The sequence below is a fragment of the Anolis carolinensis genome, chromosome 6, assembly GCF_035594765.1.
Source record: "Anolis carolinensis isolate JA03-04 chromosome 6, rAnoCar3.1.pri, whole genome shotgun sequence".
Classification (NCBI taxonomy): domain Eukaryota; kingdom Metazoa; phylum Chordata; class Lepidosauria; order Squamata; family Dactyloidae; genus Anolis; species Anolis carolinensis.
Window position 1 is genome coordinate 9,174,384 of NC_085846.1, and position 23,785 is coordinate 9,198,168.

The 23,785-nt window shown below is 42.0% G+C and overlaps 1 protein-coding gene across 2 annotated transcripts; it reads right to left on the reverse strand.

Moving 5' to 3' along the window:
- Positions 1 to 3,787: 3,787 nt before the first annotated feature.
- Positions 3,788 to 23,638, reverse strand: abhd4 (abhydrolase domain containing 4, N-acyl phospholipase B). Of its 2 annotated transcripts, none has more exons than XM_062958048.1 (7): positions 23,620 to 23,638; positions 12,285 to 12,373; positions 10,830 to 11,205; positions 9,721 to 9,875; positions 8,829 to 8,940; positions 7,530 to 7,716; positions 3,788 to 6,168 (listed from the first exon to the last, which is right to left on the reverse strand). In XM_062958048.1, the coding sequence occupies exons 2-7, from the start codon at positions 12,322 to 12,324 to the stop codon at positions 6,079 to 6,081; spliced, it is 960 nt and encodes a 319-aa protein (XP_062814118.1). In that variant the 5' UTR covers positions 12,325 to 12,373; positions 23,620 to 23,638; the 3' UTR covers positions 3,788 to 6,078. The 2 variants fall into 2 exon arrangements, with proteins under 2 accessions (XP_062814118.1, XP_062814117.1); XM_062958047.1 differs by lacking the exon at positions 23,620 to 23,638 and adding an exon at positions 19,746 to 20,042.
- Between the last annotated feature and the right edge of the window lie 147 nt (positions 23,639 to 23,785).

Here is a 23,785-nt window from a genome sequence, read left to right on the forward strand (position 1 = left end):
ACTAGGGTTGATCCCATGCTCATTACCATGAGTCATCTCAGAACTCTAAGAACAACATGCTCCCTCAATGTTTTGAAGAACAGTTGACAATATGCATTCATAACATGTTTGATTCTTGATGAAGATAATACAACATCAGCCTTACAGCTAGGTCACTTCTTGGTGGTCTCTATTTCGCTTCATGACCAAAGTTCATATAGCATTTTCACTATTATCACACCACCCTATTCCTGCAGTGGTGGACCTCTTCGGGCTTTGTGGGAGATCTTGTCATGCATTTTTTTCATGGCCCTCACATCTCCAAGAAATTGACACATCACTTCTATCCAACAATACTCCAGAAATCTAATCACATCTTCTGGCAGCGTTGTATGAGACAAAGATGGAGGAAGCTGGGAACTGATAAATTCTGATATTGCAATCCATCCTGTATCTTTATGAACATGGTCCCAAATGGTCCCACAATACCTTGTCCTCCAACCATCCCAATTTGGCAAGGGCAGTCCCAATCAAGTTGGTGACATTCCATTTTTTCTGCTGCTTTTAAAATGTTCCAGTTTAAATTTACCTACCTTTTCCTGGCTTACACCAGTTGCTACAAACAAAGTTCAAAGTATAGCAGTAATTGTTATGTACTGATGATGTGAATGATATTTTCCTTTGATATTGATGTATCTGTGTTTATTTCACCATATGTATTGTTACATTACGAGTGCTTTGTAAGCCGCCCCGAGTCCCTTTTGGAAGATGGTTGTGGGGTAGAAATAAAGCATATTATTGTTGTTGTTGTTGTTTTGAATTCATTTAATTTAATTCAACGATGGGAAAAGAGAAGGAGGGTAAAACCTTGCCCTTCCCAATCAGATGAGGCAAAAGCAAATTTCTATAGCATTTCTTAGCCTGTGGTTTCTTCTATATGCCATTTTGACCACATTATGGTCATGCCTGGCAATAATGTGTCTAACTTTCATTGTGAAATGTTGGAGGGTGATACATATGACTCTTCACATCACCCTGGAGCTAGCTAGTTGTCCTTCCCCACATCCTCCTCCTTCACCGCCCCTGTGAACGTACACTACCACAAACTCCTGGCCAACAGCAGTCAAAGAGATCCTGTTGTTTCTCTTTCCTTCTTGGGCTGCAGGAAGCGGCCTGGTTGAGCCCTACTTGGGAAGGGAAGCTCCCCATCAGCCCCGGTTACCACTTGGGGCTGAGGCTCTGCAATGTCTGGTCCTGAGGAAGGAAACTAGGCAGCCCTGTGGGAGGAAATGGCTCCAAGGAGACCCCCAGGCTGACCTCACAATAGAAAAGTGAAATCACAGAGCTGGGGAGAAACCTCCTAGAGTCCTATATATCTATTTGCCTCTCAGTTTGTAGAGGCTAAAAGCTTCCATACCTATACTGTAAAGGTGCTATCCAAAAGGCGGTGTCTTGGTGGGGATAGGGTCAAACAACCTAGATCAGTGGTTCTCAGCCTGTGGGTCCCCAGATGTTTTGGCCTTGAATTCCCAGAAATCCTAACAGCTGGTAAACTGGCTGGTATTTCTGGGAGTTGTAAGCCAAAGCACCTGGAGACCAACAGGTTGAGAATCAACGACCTAGATAAATCCTTTAAAGGTTCCTCCGTCTGTCTGCCTCTCTCCATTCATATCAGCCTTGCACATATACAGTCAGCTATTCACATAGGCTGAGGTTAGGGGCACAAAACCAGTGAAAGTAAAAAATTGCAAATAACAATTTGCTATTTTCCCTGAGAAAATGTCTTTTTCTGAGAATACCTCCATCATGACCCTGTGGTCAGCGTCCACTGGAATCACACCGGATGACCCATAGATTCCTGGATAGGTGCTCTTTCTAGGAATGTCTAAGTCTTCTAGTCTGGCTTTATGGACAACTTCCAGAGGAACTGCACAGAGGACCTTGCGATTCCTACAGGGAATAGTTTAATCAAATCCATGAATGATCAAACCTGTAAATGTGGAGGGCCAACTGCAGTCTACCCCAGATGGCAAGTGGTGGTTGGGAGATGAAGAAGCTAACACTGTGGGTAATATGTGCCATAGAATTCATATATAAGGTTATCTTGAAATTGCCTCCAAATGAGATAAACTCTTCCTTTCCTTAATGTTAGCCTTCTGTCCAGATTCCAGAGGACTCAAGGAGAAAAGACATTTCCTTGCATCTGAAACATCCTTCTCTAAAAGAAAGTACTGTACCAAGAAACCTAAACATGTGCTTCTAAAAAGCAACCGCAAGGAGGCAGCAGACAATAAAAAACCAGAGAGAAATGTAGAGCATCAAGTAGGATCAATTACAGGAATGAACAATGAAACAGTAAATAACCTAGACAAGTGGGGTCCATCTGGCAAGATTAGATTCCCAAAATGCCTACATTTATTCGCCTCCTTAGGAATTATTAATCAGAAATATACTGAAATGACCAAGCAATTTCTCCATCTATTATCGCTTATCCATCCTGAAATAAGGAGACTTTGCAAATACTTCTAAGGTGTACTTGGAAGTGCCTTCTATGTGTTTAATCTAGCTTACTCCCAAGTAAGTGTGCATAGGACAGATTGTGGTAGCAGTTGTTATTCCTGGGAGGGCCCAAGGACAATCACTGTTGCCGTGCAGCTTCAGCATCTGTAACCCTAAAAGCTTGAGACTAGAAATGTTCTGGAGTTTGGGAAGCGGGCGATTTTGAAATACCCGTATTTGCATTATGTACATAATGGAGATGGGACCCAAATCCTATCTCCATTTGTTCATGTATACCTAATATGCATAGCCTGAAGGTAATTTTGTATAGAATATTTTAAATCATTTCATGTTGGTGTTGCCATCTTGTCACCCATCTGAACAATTTTGGATTTTGTTGTATTTGGAGTATAAGGGAATCTCAATCTGTATCCTTAGCAACCAACACCTGATGACTGATATGAGTCCCATCTTCATAATAATGCACTAAATTGCTGTTGAGTCTGAGGACTACTCTTCTATTTTTCTATATGAGCCATGTACACACAGGATACAGAGGAGATTAATAGGGATTAAACAGGGAGGATCTTAACCCAGGCTTTCAACCACTACTTGATTCTCAGTCCAGATCATGAGTTATCTGAAGAGCTTTCCACTTAGACTGAACTCCACCACCATTAGCCAGCCCCCACCTTTATTTTACCCACTGCTGCTACCAGTTTTACATTTATTACTTTTCGTCCTGCCTTTCAAGTTTCTAAAAAAAACTGCTCAACACAATAATATTGTTTTGAAAGAGTGAATTAAAACATTGCTGGCATAATTGACGGTTGCCATTCCCACCCTGCAGCTGTCTAATAAATGCCTGATGAAATAAATGTTGATGGTTGATATACACACCTTATGGGATGCGGTAGCAAATCAAGTCCTCATTCTCACAAATTTGCGAATTCCAAATTCCCGAGAAGACAGGATTGAGCTTGTCTGGTTTAAACTGTTCAAGCAAAACAAGGAGCTTCTTATCTTCTTCTGAAGATGCATTAGAATTCTAAAATTTCACTCAAAAGCCTGATATTGGACCAGGTATTATATCTTGACCAGTCTAAGGGAAGGCAAACTGTAGCCCTCCAACTAAAACTCCTATTAGCAGCAACTATCATAGACACTGCTGGAAGCTACAGTCCAACAACTTGTAGAGGACCATATATTATCCATGCTGGTTTAGGAGAAACCCCATTTGCCATGGGCATCCATGAAAACAACAGCTTTCAGAAGAAAGAACGAGATCCAAGACAACAGTAGGAACAAATTCTTAGACCAATCACTTTATTAAACATACAAAATTTAGTACAAACCAAGGTAAGTTTTATAGAAAGCACCACAAAGGCAGGGGATTCAGAGAAGGAAGCAAACATGCTCCCTTATCCCATGTTAGAGGAGGCATTAATATGGCACCACAGAACCAATGCACACACACTTTACCAAAGAAAGGAAAAAGCCGTAACTCCCAAACACACCCAGGAGTTAGGGACAAATCTTTTGGTGCCTCCATTAATCACATCTCCTCTGACCTCAGCCAAAGTCTCCTGTAGTAGGGGACACAGCCCAGGGTACAAAACAAGTAATATTTATAAATTAGCAATCAAAGTAAAGCATTATGTGGGGGTTTCCCCAACCAACGCGGCACTTAGTACAGACTGTGCGGTGCCAACGTGATAGAAGGGTGTATTTCTCAGATGGCAATAAACAACATGAGATAACTATGGAGACTCAGCCACAAGCCCGCCTCCATGAGAGTCTTCCTTTGCCACCACTAGATGGGGCAGTGAGAAACCACACCAGAAGAGGTCCTCCAAATGTTTACATACTGCAAACATTCTTCATCTGTCCTAGCAAGAAAAGTTACTAGAGTTTTGAGATCTACTAAAATGTTACTGCCACCTACATTTGCCAGAGTGAACTATGTAGAGCGCGTGTTGAAATCCACCAGAATTGTGTGTTTTAATCATGGAATCCACACCCCAAGAGACAACACAGATACCATATATCCTCCCTTATACATAGGAGTTGGCAGAAATGGTTGTGTCTCCAAGACACTCAAATGCTGGTATGCCTATGTGTAATGAAGAATATAATGTTAATGTGTCCTTGCCTCCGTTGGGCCAGGGAATCCATCTTTTGGAACATAGGTGAGTGAAGTGTAATCCTTCAGATGTTGTTGGATTGCAGCTCCCAGCATTATTAACCATTTGCTATGCATATTGGAGCTTGTGGGATTTCAAGAACACCTGGAGGGATGTAATTTGCACTCTTATCTTAGAGCAGTGGTTCTCAACCTGTGAGTCCCCAGATGTTTTGGCCTTCAACTTCCTAACAGCTGGTAAACTGGCTGGGATTTCTGGGAGTTGTAGGCCAAAACACCTGGGACTCACATGTTGAGAACCACTGTCTTAGAGGGACATGCAATGGCTTCCAGGATCTCAAGCTTCTCTGGTCTTTCACTAGCTTAGGAAGGATCTGGTGGGCCATCACAACATGCTTGAATCACTGCTGCTCTTTCTGTCATTTTGGCCCCAGGTGAAAGCTAGAGATCAAGATTTCTGTCTTGCTCCATCCCAGATCCATGACACTTGAAGCTTTTGTCATCTTCCTTTGGAGTCTAACAACAAAAGCCATGGGCAGCCTTTCATGTTGGCACACAATGGCTAAGACTCTCTTGTCATCTCCATGCCATATTCTGCTAATGTTCTTCCACTGGGGAACAAGCTTGATGTAACTGTCCACCAACAAACACTCAAGAGGATACTGTGCTTGACTGGTGACCTCTGGGAAGTTTGGAGGGGGAGGGTTAGGGGAGAAAGAGAGACAGGAAGGAAGGGCAAACCATCATCCCCAGTCCAAGCCATTTCCTAGACTTAATTGAGATTAACAATGCAATTTGCCAAAAAGAAAAACTATCACACTCCTTCCAGCTTCTCAAACCAAGCTGGTTTTGGCTAACCAGATCAGCAAAAGCAACTTCTACAAGAACAAAAAAAAAAACCTCTGCACCCCATGGCCTCCCAAAAGAGATGTCAGGTGTTAAACACCCACCATTTTTGCACTGATTATCATGTAGCCCACTTAACAGCAAAAATAAAATTAGCTTTCACTGGTGCAAGAATACAGCAAGTTATGTAGCAGGGATTGAAATCAAATAGTAAGCACCAACAGCCAAGAAAGTGGAGAGGAAAAATGACTATGAAAGGTGGTTATGAGGAAAGCAATGCTTGGACAGTTCAGAAGAGGCAAGATGCTGAAAGTAGAGGCAGTGTAATGCAAATCAAGATGATACTGGGATAAAATAAAACAATTTGAGTCTAGGTTAACCCAACACAGGCGGCCTGCAACCTTTAAGTAGAATAAAGTTTCAGGGGGAAATCAAGCAAGAAAGTGGGTAAAGGTATGCTCCAAGACCAAGTGGCAACTGACTCTCAAGGAGCTGGTGTTTCTGCTCCTTGGGAAGCCTGAGTGTCTTGTGTGCATTCCAGCAACCGGGCTCCGTGGAGAAGGACCTGCAGAAAAGGATCCCTCAACTTTCCTCTTCTGGCCCAGGTGCAGTCAGTCAACAGAGTCACAGACCTGTTCCACAGCAGCATTGAAAGCATGGGGCTGGTCGGCGTAGACATGGTGGGAGGCACCCGGAATAGCCTAAGAAATATGAAAGCCAAGAATGAGCATTGGGTTTGGTAAAGGTGAAAACCAGGCCTACTTAGTTCCAGTCTACACAGCTAGTAAGAAAAAAAAGCAATAACCTATATAATCTGAAGGCACCTGATCTGGTGTGATCTTGGAAACTAAGCAGAACCTGTCCTGATCAAAGGTTGCATTAGAGACTATCAATGAATATCATGTGCTACAGGCTATATTTCAGGAAAAGGAACTAGCAAAACAACCTATACATGGCCTGAAGCATACCATAGAATTGCACAGGACCTAAAGAAGCCCACAAACACATTTGGAGGGGGTGGGGTATTTTTTGAGCATGAGTAAGCGAAACTGTGAGCAACAGAAAGTGAAATACCACTAGAAAATATTCACCACAGGATCACATGTGTTAAAAGATACATAGTTCAATATTTACAGCATGCAGAGACAAGGGACCGGGCTGTGGCGCAGACTGGTGAGCAGCCTGCTGCAATAAATCACTCTGACCATGAGGTCATGAGTTCGAGGCCAGCCCATGACAAGGTGAGCACCCGTCAATTAAAAAATTAAAAAATAGCCCCTGTTCATTGTTGACCTAGCAACCCGAAAGATAGTTGCATCTATTAAGTAGGAAATAAGGTACCACTTATAAAGTGGGGAGGCAAACGTATGAAGTTGGAATGAGGAAGTGCCGTCACAGTGGATGATGAAGCAGCTGCTCCCCCTGTGGCCAGAATTGAATATCCCCTCAGGAGAGGGTTAAATTGCCTCTGTGTCTGTGTCTGTCACAGTTCTATGTGTATACGGGCATTGAATGTTTGCCCTATATGTATATAATGTGATCCGCCCTGAGTCCCCTTCGAGGTGAGAAGGGCGGAATATAAATACTGTAAATAAATAAATAAGAGATATGCAAAAACAGAAATGGTGGGCCACTCTGCTGTCTGTTCAACCCATCAAAATGCAGCACTACTCCATAGAAATCCATGGATTCAATATCCACGGCTTCACTTTCCCATAACCCCAAAAAATCTGCCTCTCAGAAGTGTTTGTTTCATCCCTAGGTCACAATTTTATGATATGCTTTCTGCCAAAGTACAGTTAAAAACAGGGATCACTGTTATCCATGATTTCAGGTATCAAAGAAGGAGCTTAAAACATATTCCCTACAGATACAGAGATTGTACTGTACTGGCATTCAAAAGCCATAATGGATAAAAATCTGTTTTTTGTATTTAAAAAATAACTGAGAATGTTGGAATGCTGCATTCTGTTCCAAGCATGGGATTCCATCACTGAACATACAAGGGAAATCTAAGAATGATGGACATGCGTCATTTCAAATCATTTGGCAAATGACTTACTATGTCACAAACATAGCTTTCTGGTCGCAGGTCCTTGACTTTCTCCCCAGTGCTGGTATCAATCCAGGAATTGGCACCGTAGATGAGGGTGATAGGCAAGTCGCGGCGAACCAGGTGGATGCGCTCCAGCATGGGACGTCGGGCCCAGCCGAACGCCTCTGTCATGGCCTTAAACCCTGCCTCGCCACTGTGGGAAAAAGGAGAAGGCAGCACCGTTAAGGATGATGGGAAAGGGGGTTCCTTTTCCAGAACAGCCAATTCTCGCAACCCCACTGGAGTACTCTTGGAGGGTGGCAGAACAGGATGGCCATTAAAACATATACAGTGAACACTTTATACTTCTTCACGGCTGTGCACGTTCTTTATTATTAAGGTGTTCATATGATTCTTTCAATCCAATAGGGCTTAAAGAGTAGTGTAAAAATGCACCAAAATGCCAAAAAGGATACAGCAGGCATTTGGTATCTGCTGGGGCTGAGTTCTTGGACCCATGGATGCTTAAGTCCTATGACATACAGTAAAATGACACCCATTGTTTAAAATAACGGACAACTCAAATGAATGCGAGAGAGAACCTGGGGATCGGTAAAATGGTGGGAAGAAACACCAGTGTATTCCTACACATCCAATTAGTGCTCAGTGTGTGGCAAAATTTGCTTTGCTTCTTGGATTTTTTAAAAAACTACAGTAGAGTCTCACTTATCCAACATAAACGGGCCGGTAGAACGTTGGATAAGTGAATATGTTGGATAATAAGGAGAGATTAAGGAGAAGCCTATTAAACATCAAATTAGGTTATGATTTTACAAATTAAGCACCAAAACATCATGTTATACAACAAATTTGACAGAAAAAGTAGTTCAATACGCAGTAATGCTATGTAGTAATTACTGTATTTACGAATGTAGCACCAAAATATCATGATGTATTGAAAATATTGACTACAAAAATGCGTTGGATAATCCAGAATGTTGGATAAGTGAGTGTTGGATAAGTGAGATTCTACTGTATGTCTGGGCTGTAATGGGTTGAATCCATGAAAACAGAACATGGATATTTACACTCTTAAATAAAAATAGTAGCATCACAATTTTTGAAGAATTATGATATTATGTTTTTCTCCCCAAATGCACCAAGCAGTGACGTACCTAGTATATTTGACACCTGGACCAGATCATTTTTAACACTCCAAGGGAGAGAACGGGGGAGACCTGGATTGGGAAAACAGTGTTTCTGGTTTGGGACAGGTGGGCTGGTTCTGATGGTACAGCAGCTGGGACAGAGTAGTGATATTCTCACCTGGGTGTTTGAGCATTGCAGTGGTAGATGTATTCCGAGATGGTATCATCGTCAAAGAAATCGGCAAACTTCTGCTTAAAATCTGGACGGAAGCGCTGCACTAGTCCAGGACCTGGAAAGGAAAACAGAGCTGGTAGGTTGACTCCAAGCTGTCTAGTTGTAACCTATAGTCAAGCCTTTAAGCAATGTTTATAACTCCAACTCCCAGAAGTCCTAGCCATCTTGTTCAATGGTCAAGAATTCTGGGAGCTGAAGACCAAAACACCTGGAGGGGTGCAGGTTGTGCAGGCCTGCTTTAAGCCATGTGTGGGCTATCAGGGAAAGTAAGGGAGGCACAATAATCATCCAGGATGCCCAGACTACACCCTGCTTACCCAAAATTATTTTTGCCTTCCCCATTCCCACTCTAGGGGAGGGAAAACATTTCTGCTAGGTTTTGGGTGGTGTCTTGGGCTATTCAAGGTCCAGGAGAGGCAATTTCTTCACAAAAGAAATTACTTGCTATTTCTGTTATAGAAAAAAGCCTTCCTAAAATGCACCTAAAATGGCTCTTGGGGTGAAAATATGGTGAGAAAAAGCTCCCATTAGCCCCTAGACTGCACTTACAGGCGTGTGTGTGTGTGTGTGTGTGTGTGTGTGTGTGTGTATATATATATATGTTACTCCCTCTTTATTGATACTTTAAGAGTTACATCAGGCCCTCTAAGCCCCTATTTCTGCCTCATGCCCCCTCCATCTCCAGTTAAAAAAAAGGAGTGTACAACTGAATCATTGGTTTAAAAGCTCTCCTTGGATACTATTACAACAATTTTAGGTAGTATGGCCAGTTAGCACTGCAGGTCCTTCAGTGCATTTCTCTGTACTTGTCTATGATTCCTGCCAACTCACTCACCCCACGGTCCAGCTGCCCGCAGCACAGCCAGAGGGTTCGACCGTCCCAGCACAGTTGCCACAGCCTTGACCCAGGTTGGAGGGGTACGGATCTGAGCGGGGTCAGTTGGTCGTGTTGGGAAGCCCCAGGGGTCTACGAGGATTAGATGTTTCACTCTGGATAGGTGAGATGGAAAAGACACACTGTTGTAAACTACTTACAAATGCAACATGAAGGAACCTTCTAAACTGGAGGCTTCTGTGACAGGCTAGTGTCCTGAATGCAGGAAGGGCTTTTAATTAATTAAACTGTTCTGAAGAACATTCAGATAATGAGACCTGTCATCTGCATTCTTGAGTAATATAGTCCAGCAAAAACCAAGCAGTGCCATTCGTGAAGCTGCCAAATATTTAAACGAGATGTAAGATGGGCAGTTTCATATGAAAGCATTTAAAAATTGTGATAGACTCATATTTTTTTAACTAGTTACTTTGGGTGGGGGAAGTATGCACCATGAAGAAATAAAAGTGAATGTGATAATATTTTATCCTGCTCCCACTCTCTCTCTGTCTCTCTCAGTGGGAGTTTTCATTACTTAGATTTCAGGACAGAGAGGAGAAATTAAAATTAGGCATGAGACTCATATAGCCCTTTTAATAATAATAATAATAATAATAATAATAATAATAATAATAATAATAATAATAATAATAATATTTCTAATCCACACCTCTCTCCCTGAAGGGACTTAGGGCAGACTGCAATTCCCAGCATTCCACAACTTTGCTTACACTGGCTAAGGTTGCTAGGACATGCACTCCAAAAATATTTGGGGAGCCCCACAATTCCTGCCATCTAAAGCAAAAAACAAACTCCTGTCAATTGCATGGCACAATAGCAAACTCTTTAGCTCCCAGCCAGATCACAATACAGCATAGAAAGGCTAAATAGGATAACTTCACAACACTAGATTATAGCTTCCAGAATGGCCACCCTGTTTGGGGGGTTTTGGGAGCTATCTTAAAAAATATTTTAAAGACTCTAGGAAAAACTCTTAACAGACCCGCAAACACAGCTGTCACATTAGTATTACATGTAACAATGTGGATGTCCCCTTGGCATAGACTCACCTCTCTGGGTGTTGCAAGCTGTAGGAGGCAGCCAAGAAGCCCCCAAGACTGTGGCCGAGCAGAATCATGTTGGGGATGCCCATCTCCTTACGCCAGGACTCAATGGAGCTGACAAACTCCTCCTCGGCCTCTTGGGCGTCACGGGAGAAGCGGGGCCGGGAGCTGCGTCCAAAGCCGAGGAGGTCGAAAGCGTGGACAGGACGATGGTTGCTTAGGTAATCTAAGTTGAGGATCCAGAGCCCAATGCCTCCGCCAAAACCGTGTACCATCACCAGCGGAGTGCGCCCTTTGCCCCTTTCTGGAGAAAGGGACACCGTCCAGACCTTGGCCTGGTTGGGAAGGGAGACATACCGGGTCACAAATCGGTTCTGGAGGCCTGTAGGAGAGAAGGAAGGGAGAGGTGAGTGCTCAGCACCCAGAGGCAAAAGTCCCATGAGACATAAGGTCTGGATTTGCCACAAAGCAAGTGGTCTAAAAGGATTGCATTATCTATTTCCTGTGTGATGCCAATTCAATGATAACTCACAAGGTTTCCCTTTTCACACTGGAAGCAATGAACATCAGGGTAAAATTCATTGCCGATTTTGCAGCTGGTTGCCGTGGGGATGCTCTTATCCCATCTAAAGTCGTGTAATCTAGATTTTAGTCTTGTTGTTGGTCTTTAATGTGTTTTAATTGTAATACAACATCTGTATGTCAATTGTTTTATGCAGTACTTTTGTGGTACTTCTTTATTGTAATTATTTCTTTATTAATTGCCTATGATCAAAGCTTTAATAAACTACTACCACTACTATCCAATAGCATAATATTTAGTTTAACTTGTATCAACTAGAAAAGAGCCCTTAATTATTTGATAGTAATTGTACGTATGTTTATGTTTTTTCGTTCCTTTATAGTTACAATTTCAAAACAATCATGATGTGGGTTGTTGTATGTTTTCCAGGCTGTATGGCCATGTTCCATACAGCCCGGAAAACATACAACAACCATGTGATCCCAGCTATGAAAGCCTTTGACAACACAAATCATGGAGTGCAGGACCACCTTGAAAAATTCTTGCCAGCATGCTTTTGCTCCCTTACAAAATGGAAATATCTCTTCTAAGCTCTTGTGACAAGTGATTTTTTTTGTAATTTTGTTGTGAAGCCGACTTGTAACTCTGTCAATGAGAGAGTCCCAGGATCCCTAAGTTATCTACATCCCTGCTCGGGTCTTGCAATTCACGGCCATGGCTTCAATCCATATAGTGTATTGTTCCTCTTTCCCTACTGTCTTCCTCTTTATTATCTTTTCTAATGACTCATGTCATATCTTGAGTCTATTTGCAAAAACCAAAAGGAAAAAAGTCAGCATGTGATGATGGTAAGGCAACTAGGGGAGAACTGGCCTAGGAAAAAATTTGCAGATCTTGGGGGCAGCTACAAAACTCCATTCTCAAAACTCTTTACTTACACTGGAGGATCCGAGCTTCTACATTCTTGAGGTGCGACATGGAGGTAGGACGCCAGGCAGGGAGCCAGCCCCCTAACCAACCTTGGGACCTACGGAAAAGAGAAGAGATGGTTGAGGGGAGGACAGGTCAAGAGGAGAATGGAGACAAATACCAAGGAAGGAAAATGAATAGGGAAAAATCCACAAATTATTAAGATAGTAATAGGAAAGTCTATTCTATCTCAAGCTTTGGACACTCTGGGATATATTGAGGCTGACATGATATGAAAGAACAGGGAAACAAGCTTGAACAGTTAGTGTTTGGGTTTATCAGATATCAGGTCCTGTGTATTTAATTCCCACAAGTCAATTCCAGTCAGACATGTGAGAAAGTATCCCTATGGACACAGAGGTTATACTGTATATTTTTCATTGATATTCTGCCTTTTCCCCAACAATGAGGTTTACAGCAGCTTACTGCTTGTTAAAAACTAAATAAAAATATCAGGTAAAATATAAAAAGTTATTTTAAGAAACAATTAAACTGCGTAGTTAAAGGTCTATAGAAAAATACGTTTTTATGTGTACTTCGATTCCCAACAGTGGGAAAGTATGGTGCAAAAGGCTTAATGATATCACCAGGGGATATCCTTAGGCCTTAGGTTTTAACCCAAGTGGTGCAATCTTGAATTGGAAATCCTATTAACATCTCTGCTTCACATGGGGATCACAAACCATTTGAAAAGCAGAAGGGGCCCTTCAGCCGCATGGCATATACAGTACATTTCACTACAAGCATACAGAGTGGAAAAGTTCCCCATTCTGAGTCTCACAATATACAACTTTTGTAACAGCATAGAGAACAAATCAGATCACCAAATGACCAACTCTGATGATGCCACTGACTTTTTAGACAACATAAAAGAACTGTCCTTCTGGAAAACAACTGCAAATGTAATGCATGTGCATGAAAAATCTATAAGCTCTTTCTTGGGGAAAATTCCTGCACTGAACTCAGTGACACTTCCTTCTGACAAATATGCTGAGGAATCGCAACATGCTGAGGAATGTATCCAAAGGGTATAATTTAAAGTTCATCAGCCATCAGTTCCATTAAAGTAGGAGGTCATAACCTGGAGGCTACAGTCAGCCCCCTTCCGCATTGAACCTTGCCCCACCATCCTGTTTTTATTAAGCAAATCTGTACTGATTCCATCTAGTATACTTTGCAAGAAGCAAGGAAAATCAATTTTAAAACACCATTCTGCATAGATTGTTGTTGAAAGAGGAAATTGAGACAATGGTCTTTCTACTCTGTGTTGGTGCAACAAGACCACTTCTGGATTATGTATGTATGTAAGCATGAAAGAGAGAGACCTTCAAAGTTTCTAGTTACAAACAGTGATTAATTCATTTTTAATAACTAAAACATGTATTTTATGGTCGTAGACATAGATTTTGTTTTATCTATGTCTTTTAACTGTTTTTAGTTCCTACAGACATTTTATAGTCCTTTGTTTTATCTACATTGTACTCCACCTGGAGCTGTGAGGAGAGACAGGTAACACATACAGATGCATCAATATTATTATTGTTGACACAAAGAGCTAGTATGGTACAGCAAACAAGACCTATATGCTGGTTTTCGTATCACAAAATCACAAGTCGAACATTTCCCAAGTGTTTAGGACTGTGTGATGTATTTTCGGATGATGCGTGCAGATCCCAGTAAGGTGGCCTTTTGCAGTTGACAGATCGTAATTTTGTCAATGTTTATTGTTTCCAAATGCTGGCTGAAATCTTTTGGCACGGCACCCAGTGTGCCGATTACCACTGGAACCACCTGTACTGGTTTATGCCAGAGCCTTTGCAGTTCAATCATCATCATCATCATTACATTATACAATTACCGTAGTGCAGTGGTTCTCAATCTGTGGGTTCCCAGGTGTTTTGGCCTACAACTACAGTTTACTAGCTGTGAGGATTTCTGGGAGTTGAAGGCCAAAACATCTGGGGACCCACAGGCTAAGAACCACAAAGGGACATTTTCAGAGGTAGAGAGTTGTTCTCATTCAAATAATGAGGAATAAATACTACAGGTCACCTAGTAACATACTTGGAATTTGAACCTAGTTTTACTGGTCCTAGTCCAGCCATCTAACTGGCACATCACAAGAGATCCACTTGGTACTTGGAATCTTTCTCTTTGGTCATTCTAAAAATATGTCAACCACCAGTTCTGAACATTCAGTGTCTTTCAAATCCCTTTCCACAGCCTGTGAACTAGAAATTGCATTTATTGTTATGAAAACAACAGCCCGAAATCTTCAGGACAGTATGGGGATTTAAAGCCAGGCCTCCTCAGTCTCAGTATGATACCCACTAAGTCCATAAAACTGGATTAATGAAAGGATGGGAAAGGCATAGCCTTTTATAAACGGCTGGATTAGAACTCCTATTATCCCTCACTATACTCCCTGGGGCTGCTGGGAATGGTAGTCTGACAAAGCCTGGAGAGCTACACACTCTCCACCCGTGGATAGCAGAGATAATGAAACTGACATAATTTGAACCCTATGACACATTGTGATGAGTATGATTTTTATGTATCAAAGGGTGCACCTACACTGTAGAATTAATGAAGTTTGACACTACTTGACATAGCTCAATGCTATGGAGCAATTGGAGTTGTAGTTATACAAAATCTTGAGCTTTTTCTGTCAAAGAGTCCTGGTGCATCACCAAACAGCTACTCCCCTGATGCTATAACATTGAGTCAAGGCAGTTAAAGTGGCTTCAAGCTTCATTAATTATACAGTGTCCAAGAAATGACCAATCTAGTAATTCTGAATATCCCCTATTTTTCTCTCGCTCTCCCAGCAATTATCGGGGCCAATAATAATTATGATACCAATGCTGCAACAGTAGGCGTTAGCCCATTAGAAGATGGAAAAGTTATTGTATAGGCTACAGAATCCTGCAGCCAGCATGGCCAGTGACCTAAGTGGCTTGAAGATTTGAGAGCCCAAAAAGTAACTTTTCCAAGGTTTAGACAATATTCTTCTCACATATCTTCATTTAGATTAACAAGACTGAAAACTGGAACAAGCACCTATAACTTTAATGTGTGTGTTAAAAGAGGGACATTCTGCAGATGTAGCTTGACACACAACCAATAAAAAGCTTTCAAAACCAGCTATCCAAAGTAGAAGTGTGATTATATAATATCATTTAAAGGGAGTAGACTAATAAGGGGTAAAAGTCATCAGTGAAAGGAAGTCAGCTGGTGTCGCTTGACACGCAACCAGCTAACAAACAACACCTGACACACCTATTAAAGGTAAAGGAGCCCTGTCCAGTTTTCAGTATAAGAACCCCTACTCAAAGTGTTGTTGAAGGCTTTCATGGCTGGAATTACAGGGTTGTTGTGTGTTTTTCGGGCTGTATGGCCATGTTCCAGAGGTATTCTCTCCTGACATTTCACCCACATCTATAGCAGGCATCCTCAGAGGTTGTAAGGTATATATACAGTAGAGTCTCACTTATCCAAGCTAAACGGGCCGGCAGAAGCTTGGATAAGCGAATATGTTGGATAATAAGGAGGGATTAAGGAAAAGCCTATTAAACATCAAATTAGGTTATGATTTTACAAATTAAGCGCCAAAACATCATGTTATACCACAAATTTGACAGAAAAAGTAGTTCAATACACAGTAATGTTATGTTGTAATTACTGTATTTACGAATTTAGCACCAAAATATCATGATATATTGAAAACATTGACTACAAAAATGGCTTGGAAAATCCAGAAACTTGGATAAGAGAGGCTTGGATAAGTGAGACTCTACTGTACCTCACAACCTGTGAAGATGCCTGCCATAGATGTGGGCGAAACGTCAGGAGATAATACTTCTGGAACATGGCCATGCAGCCCGAAAAACACAACAACCCTGTAATTGGTTGTCTTCAGAGGTCCTACCATCAAAACTCTTGTCCTTTGAGTCTCATCTAAAACCCATAGAGCTTGGAACTCAGGCTCCCTTGTCATCCAAAACCAAGTCAAAAAACTTGATTAAATTGTCAATTTGCCGCCGCACAGCTTGGGCCAGCAAGGACATTTCTCTTCCTCTCTCTGGACATTGGCAACAGTTAGAAAGAAAGGAATTCAAGCAAGGCCAAGGCAGAACAAGGCTGCATTGTTATGAATCTGAGACAGTGGCAGAGTGAAATTTTCCTCGAGTCATCTCCAATTCTGCTGATTCATTCTGACTCCCAGTCCATTCATGCAGTTTGACACTCTTACTGTATATCTGCCATGGGTCAAGGCTATGGACTCCTGGGAGTGGCAATTTGGTGCGGCACCGGCACTCTTGGGCAGAGAAGGCACATGATTCCATGGCACTAAACCATGGCAGGTAAAGTGGTGCCAAACTACATTAATTTTACAGTGTAGATCGGGCATGGGCAAACTTGGGCCCTCCAGGTGTTTTGGACTTCAACTCCCACAATTCCTAACAGCCGGTAGGCTGTTAGGAATTGTGGGAGTTGAAGTCCAAAACACCTGGAGGGCCCAAGTTTGCCCATGTCTGGTGTAGATGCACCTTCAAAGATCTTTCATCCATAAATAGAAATTAGCTTAATGCCAAACAACAACAATGTAAGCTTAACAAAGGATTCCTTGAAGCCTGGAATAGCAAATTGTAAGCAGTAATCTACATTCCCACCCAGGAGTGCAAGATGAATATCTCTGTTATTAAATGATGGGGAAATTGCTTGTTCATATCCAAAACTCACAACAATATTAACAAGACAGAGCATGTCTAAATTGGCTGAGCAAATAATTAGGCCATAATTCTTCCTCTTTTAACCTCTCTGGCTCTCCCCACTCCCTATTTCTCTTTGCATTACCCAGTTTTAATCTTTGATCTCCTTTCCTAGGCTGCACTCCACCCTGCCCACTGGACTTGGCCTCTGTCCAGCATTCCCTGCTTTAAGAGCTGGATTTAACTCGTGCCTCCATGGATTTCAATCTTCTCATTCTGTCCTTCTCTTCCCCACACAAGCCTGTTCACAGACCAAGCCAAGGCGTTTTCCCAGCATGTGTTCGAGCTAAACTTCAGCACAGTCCCAACCTGAGTCCCTTGATACAGAATTAATGCACTTTGATACTGCCTTGTCATGGCTCAATACTACAGAACCTTGGGAGTTGTTGTTTTCCAAGGCCTATAGCCTTCTTTGCAAAAGAGTGCTGGTACCTCACCAAACTCCATACTCTTACTAATTTCACTACCAATTGGGGAGTATTTTGAATTGCAGAATTCTAAATAAAGAATGCTTGATCTGTACTCCAAAATTGTTTACATGCTATAAACCAGGGATGGGCAAACTTGGGCCCTCCAGGATGTTTTGGACTTCAACTCCCAGCCTACCGGCTGTTAGGAATTGTGGGAGTTGAAGTCCAAAACATCCTGGAGGGCCCAAGTTTGCCCATCCCTGGTATAAAATCATGAATTACTTTCATGTTCAGACTTGGATCCCATCTCCAAGATATCTCATAATATACACAGTCAATTTTAAACTACACATGAATATTCACATTTAATTGGTGCAAACAATTTTGTGTATTTTAATCTATGGTATATGTTTTAATATATGTTTTAATGGTCTTATGTTTTTCTGTACCCAGCCTATAGCCTTGAGAAGCAGTGGATAGCAATATAACAACAACAAAAACAGTATTACACCAGACTTTCAGTTAACTGGAACTCAAGCACTAGAATGGTCTCAAAAATCAAAGAAAAAATACTTTAACTGAAAATATATATTTTTATGATATAGTATAACATTTTATGATATAGTGTTACATTAATGTGTTGTTGAAGGCTTTCATGCCCGGAATCACTGTGTATCTGTGATTTTTCCAGGCTGTATGGCCATGTTCCAGAAGCATCCTCTCCTGACCTTTCCCCCACATCTATGGTAGGCATCCTCAAAGGTTATTAGGTCTGTTGGAAACTAGGCAAGTGAGGTTTATATATCTGTGGAATGTTCAGGGTAAGAGAAAGAACTCTTGTCTGCATGAGGCAGGTGTGAATGTTGCAATTGGCCACCTTGATTAGCACTGAATAGCCTTGCAGTTTCAAAACCTGGTTGTTTCCTGCCTGGGGGAATCCTTTGTTGGGAGGTGTTAGCTGGCCTTGATTGTTTCATGGCTGGAATTGCCCTGTTTTCAGAGTGTTGCTCTTTTATTACTGTCCTAACTTTAGAGTTTTTTTTAAATACTGGTAGCCAGATTTTGTTCATTTTCTTATATTACCAGTATTATTATTATTTTTAAAAACAGCAACCCTGTGTTAAATTAAGTTATATTTGCTTTTTTGGGTCTTAATTTGCTATTAATTCCTGTATATCAATAATATCAAGTCAATACAGAGTTTATGCTTTGGCAAAATTGGGTATTGTATTAATTTGGCTTATTTTAAATAGTAACTCTCAAGCAACCAGATACTACATTGATCCGGCATCTACTAATCCCCGTGGGTGCCTGCTTGTTAACTGAGAGTCTAGCGAATTCAATGGCAGGCCAGTTATCAGACTCGAAATGCACCAATTGTGTATTTATATGTATATTTTTATCAATGTTTGATGTATTTAATTTTAACTGATTGAATTGTCTGTAATATTTTTATATTGTGTTTTATTGTAAGCCGCCCTGAGTCCCCTATGGGTGAGAAGGGCGGGATATAAATATTGTAATAAATAAATCAATAAATACTGTAATATGTAGCTATATATATATATATATATATATATATATATATGCAAATTCCAAATCACTGTGTACATATATGCTAATTCTTAAATCCCGGAATCAAAAGGACTGCTAACACCAAGCACTTTGCGTCAGATAGTACATGAGAGTCTAACTGTACTACACTGATCCAGCATCTACTAATCGCCATGGGTGCCTGCTTGTTAACTGAGCGTTTAGTGTATTATGTAGGTATATATGCAAATTCCAAATCACTGTGTACATATATGCTAATTCTTAAAATCCAGAATCAAAAGGACTGTTAAGACCAAGTACTTTGCGTAAGATAGTACATGAGAGTCTACTGTACTACATTGATCCAGCATCTACTAATTGCCATGGGTGCCTTCCTGTTAACTGAGTCTAGTGTATTATGTATCTATACATATGCAAATTCCAAATCACTGTGTACATATATGCTAATTCTTAAAACCCGGAATCAAAAGGACTGCTCATACTAAGCACTTTGCGTAGGCATACTCCTTCTTTACTACACTGTTCCTTGTTTCATCTAACAAACTTTGTTTCTCCCACACATTGCCCTTTCCCTTTAAACGGGAAAGATCTAGGAGGAGAATAACAACAACAACAACAACATATAAATATAAATATATTTTAGAATCAATCCTAGAATCCCCCCTCCCCTTGGAATCCGAACCCGGAAACTCACGCCTGCTCAAGGTCTTCCTCCATGGCTCCCCAAGAAGGAATACATCACAACAGCTGGTTCAGAAAAGGCGGGGTTGAAAAAGAAAGGGGCGGGATTAGAACGTGGGGGCGGGGCGGAGCTGCCGGGAAGGGGGCGGGGCTTGCATTTTAAGAATGGGGGGAGGCTGGGCTGGGAAAGGCCGGTTGTGTAACCTTCCTGCGGGGTTACATAAGGGGAAGGGCGGAGGCAGGGAACCTCCGAAAGAGGGCCTCCCCGCTCCGGACTCCCTCCTCTGGCTGGGATTGGAGCGAGGAGCGAGGGGCGGGCCCTTCTTTCCTTCCCTCCCCCCTCCCCTCCCCTCCCTGATGTGGGCGGAGCATCACAAAGAGGGGAGGAGCCTAGCCCTGGGTGATTGACGGCTGCAAGGAAAGCGGCGGGATGGATTGCAACAGGTGCTCTAAGTTTTCTTTGGACTCCCATCTCCCGTCAGGTGTCCTTTGCAGGTGTCCAGAATCCACAGCCAGCTGGCCCCAAGAAACTTTTGCAAGTTTCAAGCCATGACTTTCTACACCAGGTATAGGCAAACTTGGGCCCTCCAGGTGTTTTGAAGTTGTAGGAGTTGTAGTCCAAAACACCTGGAGGGCCGAAGTTTGCCCATGCCTGATCTACACTGTCCAGTGGAAGCTACTGAACCATGGGATGTGTAGTTTTACACCGTATTTTGCCTTCTCCATCACTCTGATGCCTCACCAAACTACAACTCCCACAATTCCATAGTATTAATTCTACAGTCTAGATCAGGTGTGGGCAAACTTTGGCTGTTAGGAATTGTGGGAGTTGAAGTCTAAAACACCTGGAGGGCCGAAGTTTGCCCATCCCTGGTCTAGATGCATTCACTACACTGTAAAACATGCATTTCCTGTTTATTAGTAAAGGTAAAGGTTTTCCCCTGACTCTGGGGGTTAGTGCTCATCTCCATTTCTAAGCCGAAGAACCGGCATTGTCCATAGACACCTCCAAGATCATGTGGCCGGCATGACTGCATGGAGAGCTGTTACCTTCCTGTCAGAGCGGTACCTATTTATCTACTCACATTTGCATGTTTTCGAACTGCTAGGTTGGCAGGAGCTGGGACTAACAGCGGGCGCTCATTCCACTCCCGGGATTTGAACTCCCTGCCCTGCAGACTAGGACACGGAACAATGGCTTCAAACTACAGGAAAGGAGATTCCACCTGAACATCAGGAAGAACTTCCTCACAGTGAGGGCTGTTCGGCAGTGGAACTCTCTCCCCCGGACTGTGGTGGAGGCTCCTTCCTTGGAGGCTTTTAAACAGAGGCTGGATGGCCATCTGTCAGGGGTGCTATGAATGCGATTTCCTGCTTCTTGGCAGGGGGTAGGACTGGATGGCCCATGAGGTCTCTTCCAACTCTACTATTCTATGATTCTATGAACCTGGGACCTTTTGGTCTGCAAGTTCAGCAGCTCAGCACTTTAACACACTGAGCCACTTGTTTATTAATTGGGCCTAAAATACCCTGAACTAGAACTCCCACGATCCCATAGGATTGACCCATGACAGAGTGATGTCAAACTGCATTCATTAGACAGTATAGTTGCACTCTTTGTCTTCTAAAACCTTTTTTTTAAAAAACTACATTAAAATTGCTAATTTGCTGCTATACAGTGACAATGGAAAGATTTCAAACAAGACCATGCAGAACAAGGCTGTATTGTTATAAATCTGTGACAGTGGCAGACTGAACTTTTCCCTGAATCATCGCCAATTCTGCTGGTTCATGCTGACTCTATGGCCATCCGTGCTTTGGGGTGCATCTATAATGTAGAATGAACGCAGTTTGACACCGTTTTAACTGCACTGGCTCCCTACTCCAGAGAATTGAACTACTATGGATTATGGTATGAAATCCCGGGATTTGTATTTTTACTAAGAGACCTCACAACCTCTGAGAATGCCTGCCACAGATGTGGGTGAAACGTCAGGAGAGAATGCTTCTGAAGCATGGCCATACAGCCCAGAAAACTCACAGAAACACAAGATATCTTGTCAAACTACAAATCCCGGGCTTCCATACCACTGAGCCATAGTATTTCAAGTGATGCCAAACTGCATTTCTTCTCCAGTGTATACACTCCTTGTTGCATTGAAGCTAAGCCTGTTTTGAAAAATGCATTTGCTATTTATTCAAAGGACAAAAAGACATGATTCTGTCTGAACTTGGAAGCTAAGCAGGGTCAGCCTTGGTTTGTGCTCGGATGTGAGAACGGCAATGAAGCCCAGGTTCTATTTCAGAGGAAGAGCAAAATTGTTGCTATTTAATTGTTTCTTTAACTTCTGTATTGTGCTTTTTAACTTGACTAAATGTGGTATTGTTAGCCATCTTGGGTCCCCATGTGGAGAAAGGCAAGGTATAAATAAAGTTAATAATAATAACAACAATAATAGCGGATTATTCATTGCCTTAAAAAAACCTATGGAATCCATGGGGTCTCCATCAGTGAACATATGAGTGGAGGGTACAGACATACACAGATTTGACCTTGTTCACTTTTCCCCATGGCTGGGAATGGCAGAGCATGAGGAAAAAGTGACCTTCTGGACATTTACTTCCAGGATTCCCTGCCAGAATAGCCAGTGGAGATTCTGGGAGTCGTAACTCAAAAAGATGACCTCCCCAGAACTCAGAAGTACTGCTACTGAATACCAGGTGCTCTATTTCGGAGGAAAGGACTGGTCAAACCATCTCTTTACATTCTTTGCCCAAGACAGCCCTCTGCAATTCATGAGATTACAATAAATCAATAGAGGACTTAAAGGTATATAAATATTATTTATTCCCATTATTTACAGTATTTCTCTAAAAATGGCTGTCAGACACACCGAGAGGGGCAGACTAGCACAGCGGGAAAACCACCAGCTATAGAAGATATATAACAGTAGTTCTCAACCTGTGGGTCCTCAGGTGTTTTGGCCTACAACTCCCAGAAATCCCAGCCAGTTTACCAGCCGTTACGACTTCTGGGAGTTGAAGGCCAAAACATCTGGGGACCCACAGGTTAAGAACCACTGATATTGAAGATCCTGCTAACCAGAAGATTAAGCCCAGGTCGGGGTGAGACCAGCTTCTGCTCACCTAGCAGTTCTAAAACAACAATGTATGTAGATAAATAGGTACTGCTTTGGTGGGGAGCTAAAAGGTGCCCTGAAAAATAAATGCTGGCAAAAAATCCATCCATGGAGGACAGGCTCTTCTGTGTGGAAAATGAAACAGCACCTCCCCCCCCCCCCCCCCATGGCCAAGTCGAGCACAGTCGGATGCTGAAGATGAAAAGAGGGAAGCCTTGCCTCTGTTTATGTTCTGTCTTTGTTAATTGAATGTTTGCCATATATGTACTTGTAATCTGCTCTAAGTCCCTTCAGGGGAATAGAGCAGAATATAAATAAAGTACAAATATTTCATTAAGCACAGCAGCCATGCACCATCATCATCAATTATAATCTGCATTACCTCACACCATTCCAAGTCAATTAGAAAGTATTAGTCAAGGAGTGTTTCTGAGCATGTGCAGAGAGCTCTACCTCCTTGCTTCTTCTCTTGATGACTGTGCATTTTAGGGGATAGGAAGGAACAGGCGAGGCGTATAATTTATATTTAAGCACTGCAAAAAAGATCAGGGAGTGCAGAGGCAGGCAGCATTGTAGAAAGAAAGGTTAAAAATCTGTGCTGTTCTAATAAGCCAAAGCTTTTAAAAAACTTTCTTTACCTGATAACTGGATACAATGTTCTCAGCAAGTATGCGCAATTATTTACTTTTTATTTATATTTTTACTTTCAATTTACAATATTTATAATTATTTGTGATATTTGTTTACCATGTAGCCACCTGATTGCGTTTGGGGTGGGAGGCGTTGAACAGGCATGCGCACTGACTTCTCTTTCACAGGAAGCAAGAGTTGAAAACATAAAGGCGAGCGCATGCGGAGTTATTGAAGCGAACCTTTGAAACAAACGGAAGGAGCATGCGTAAGGATGACTGTA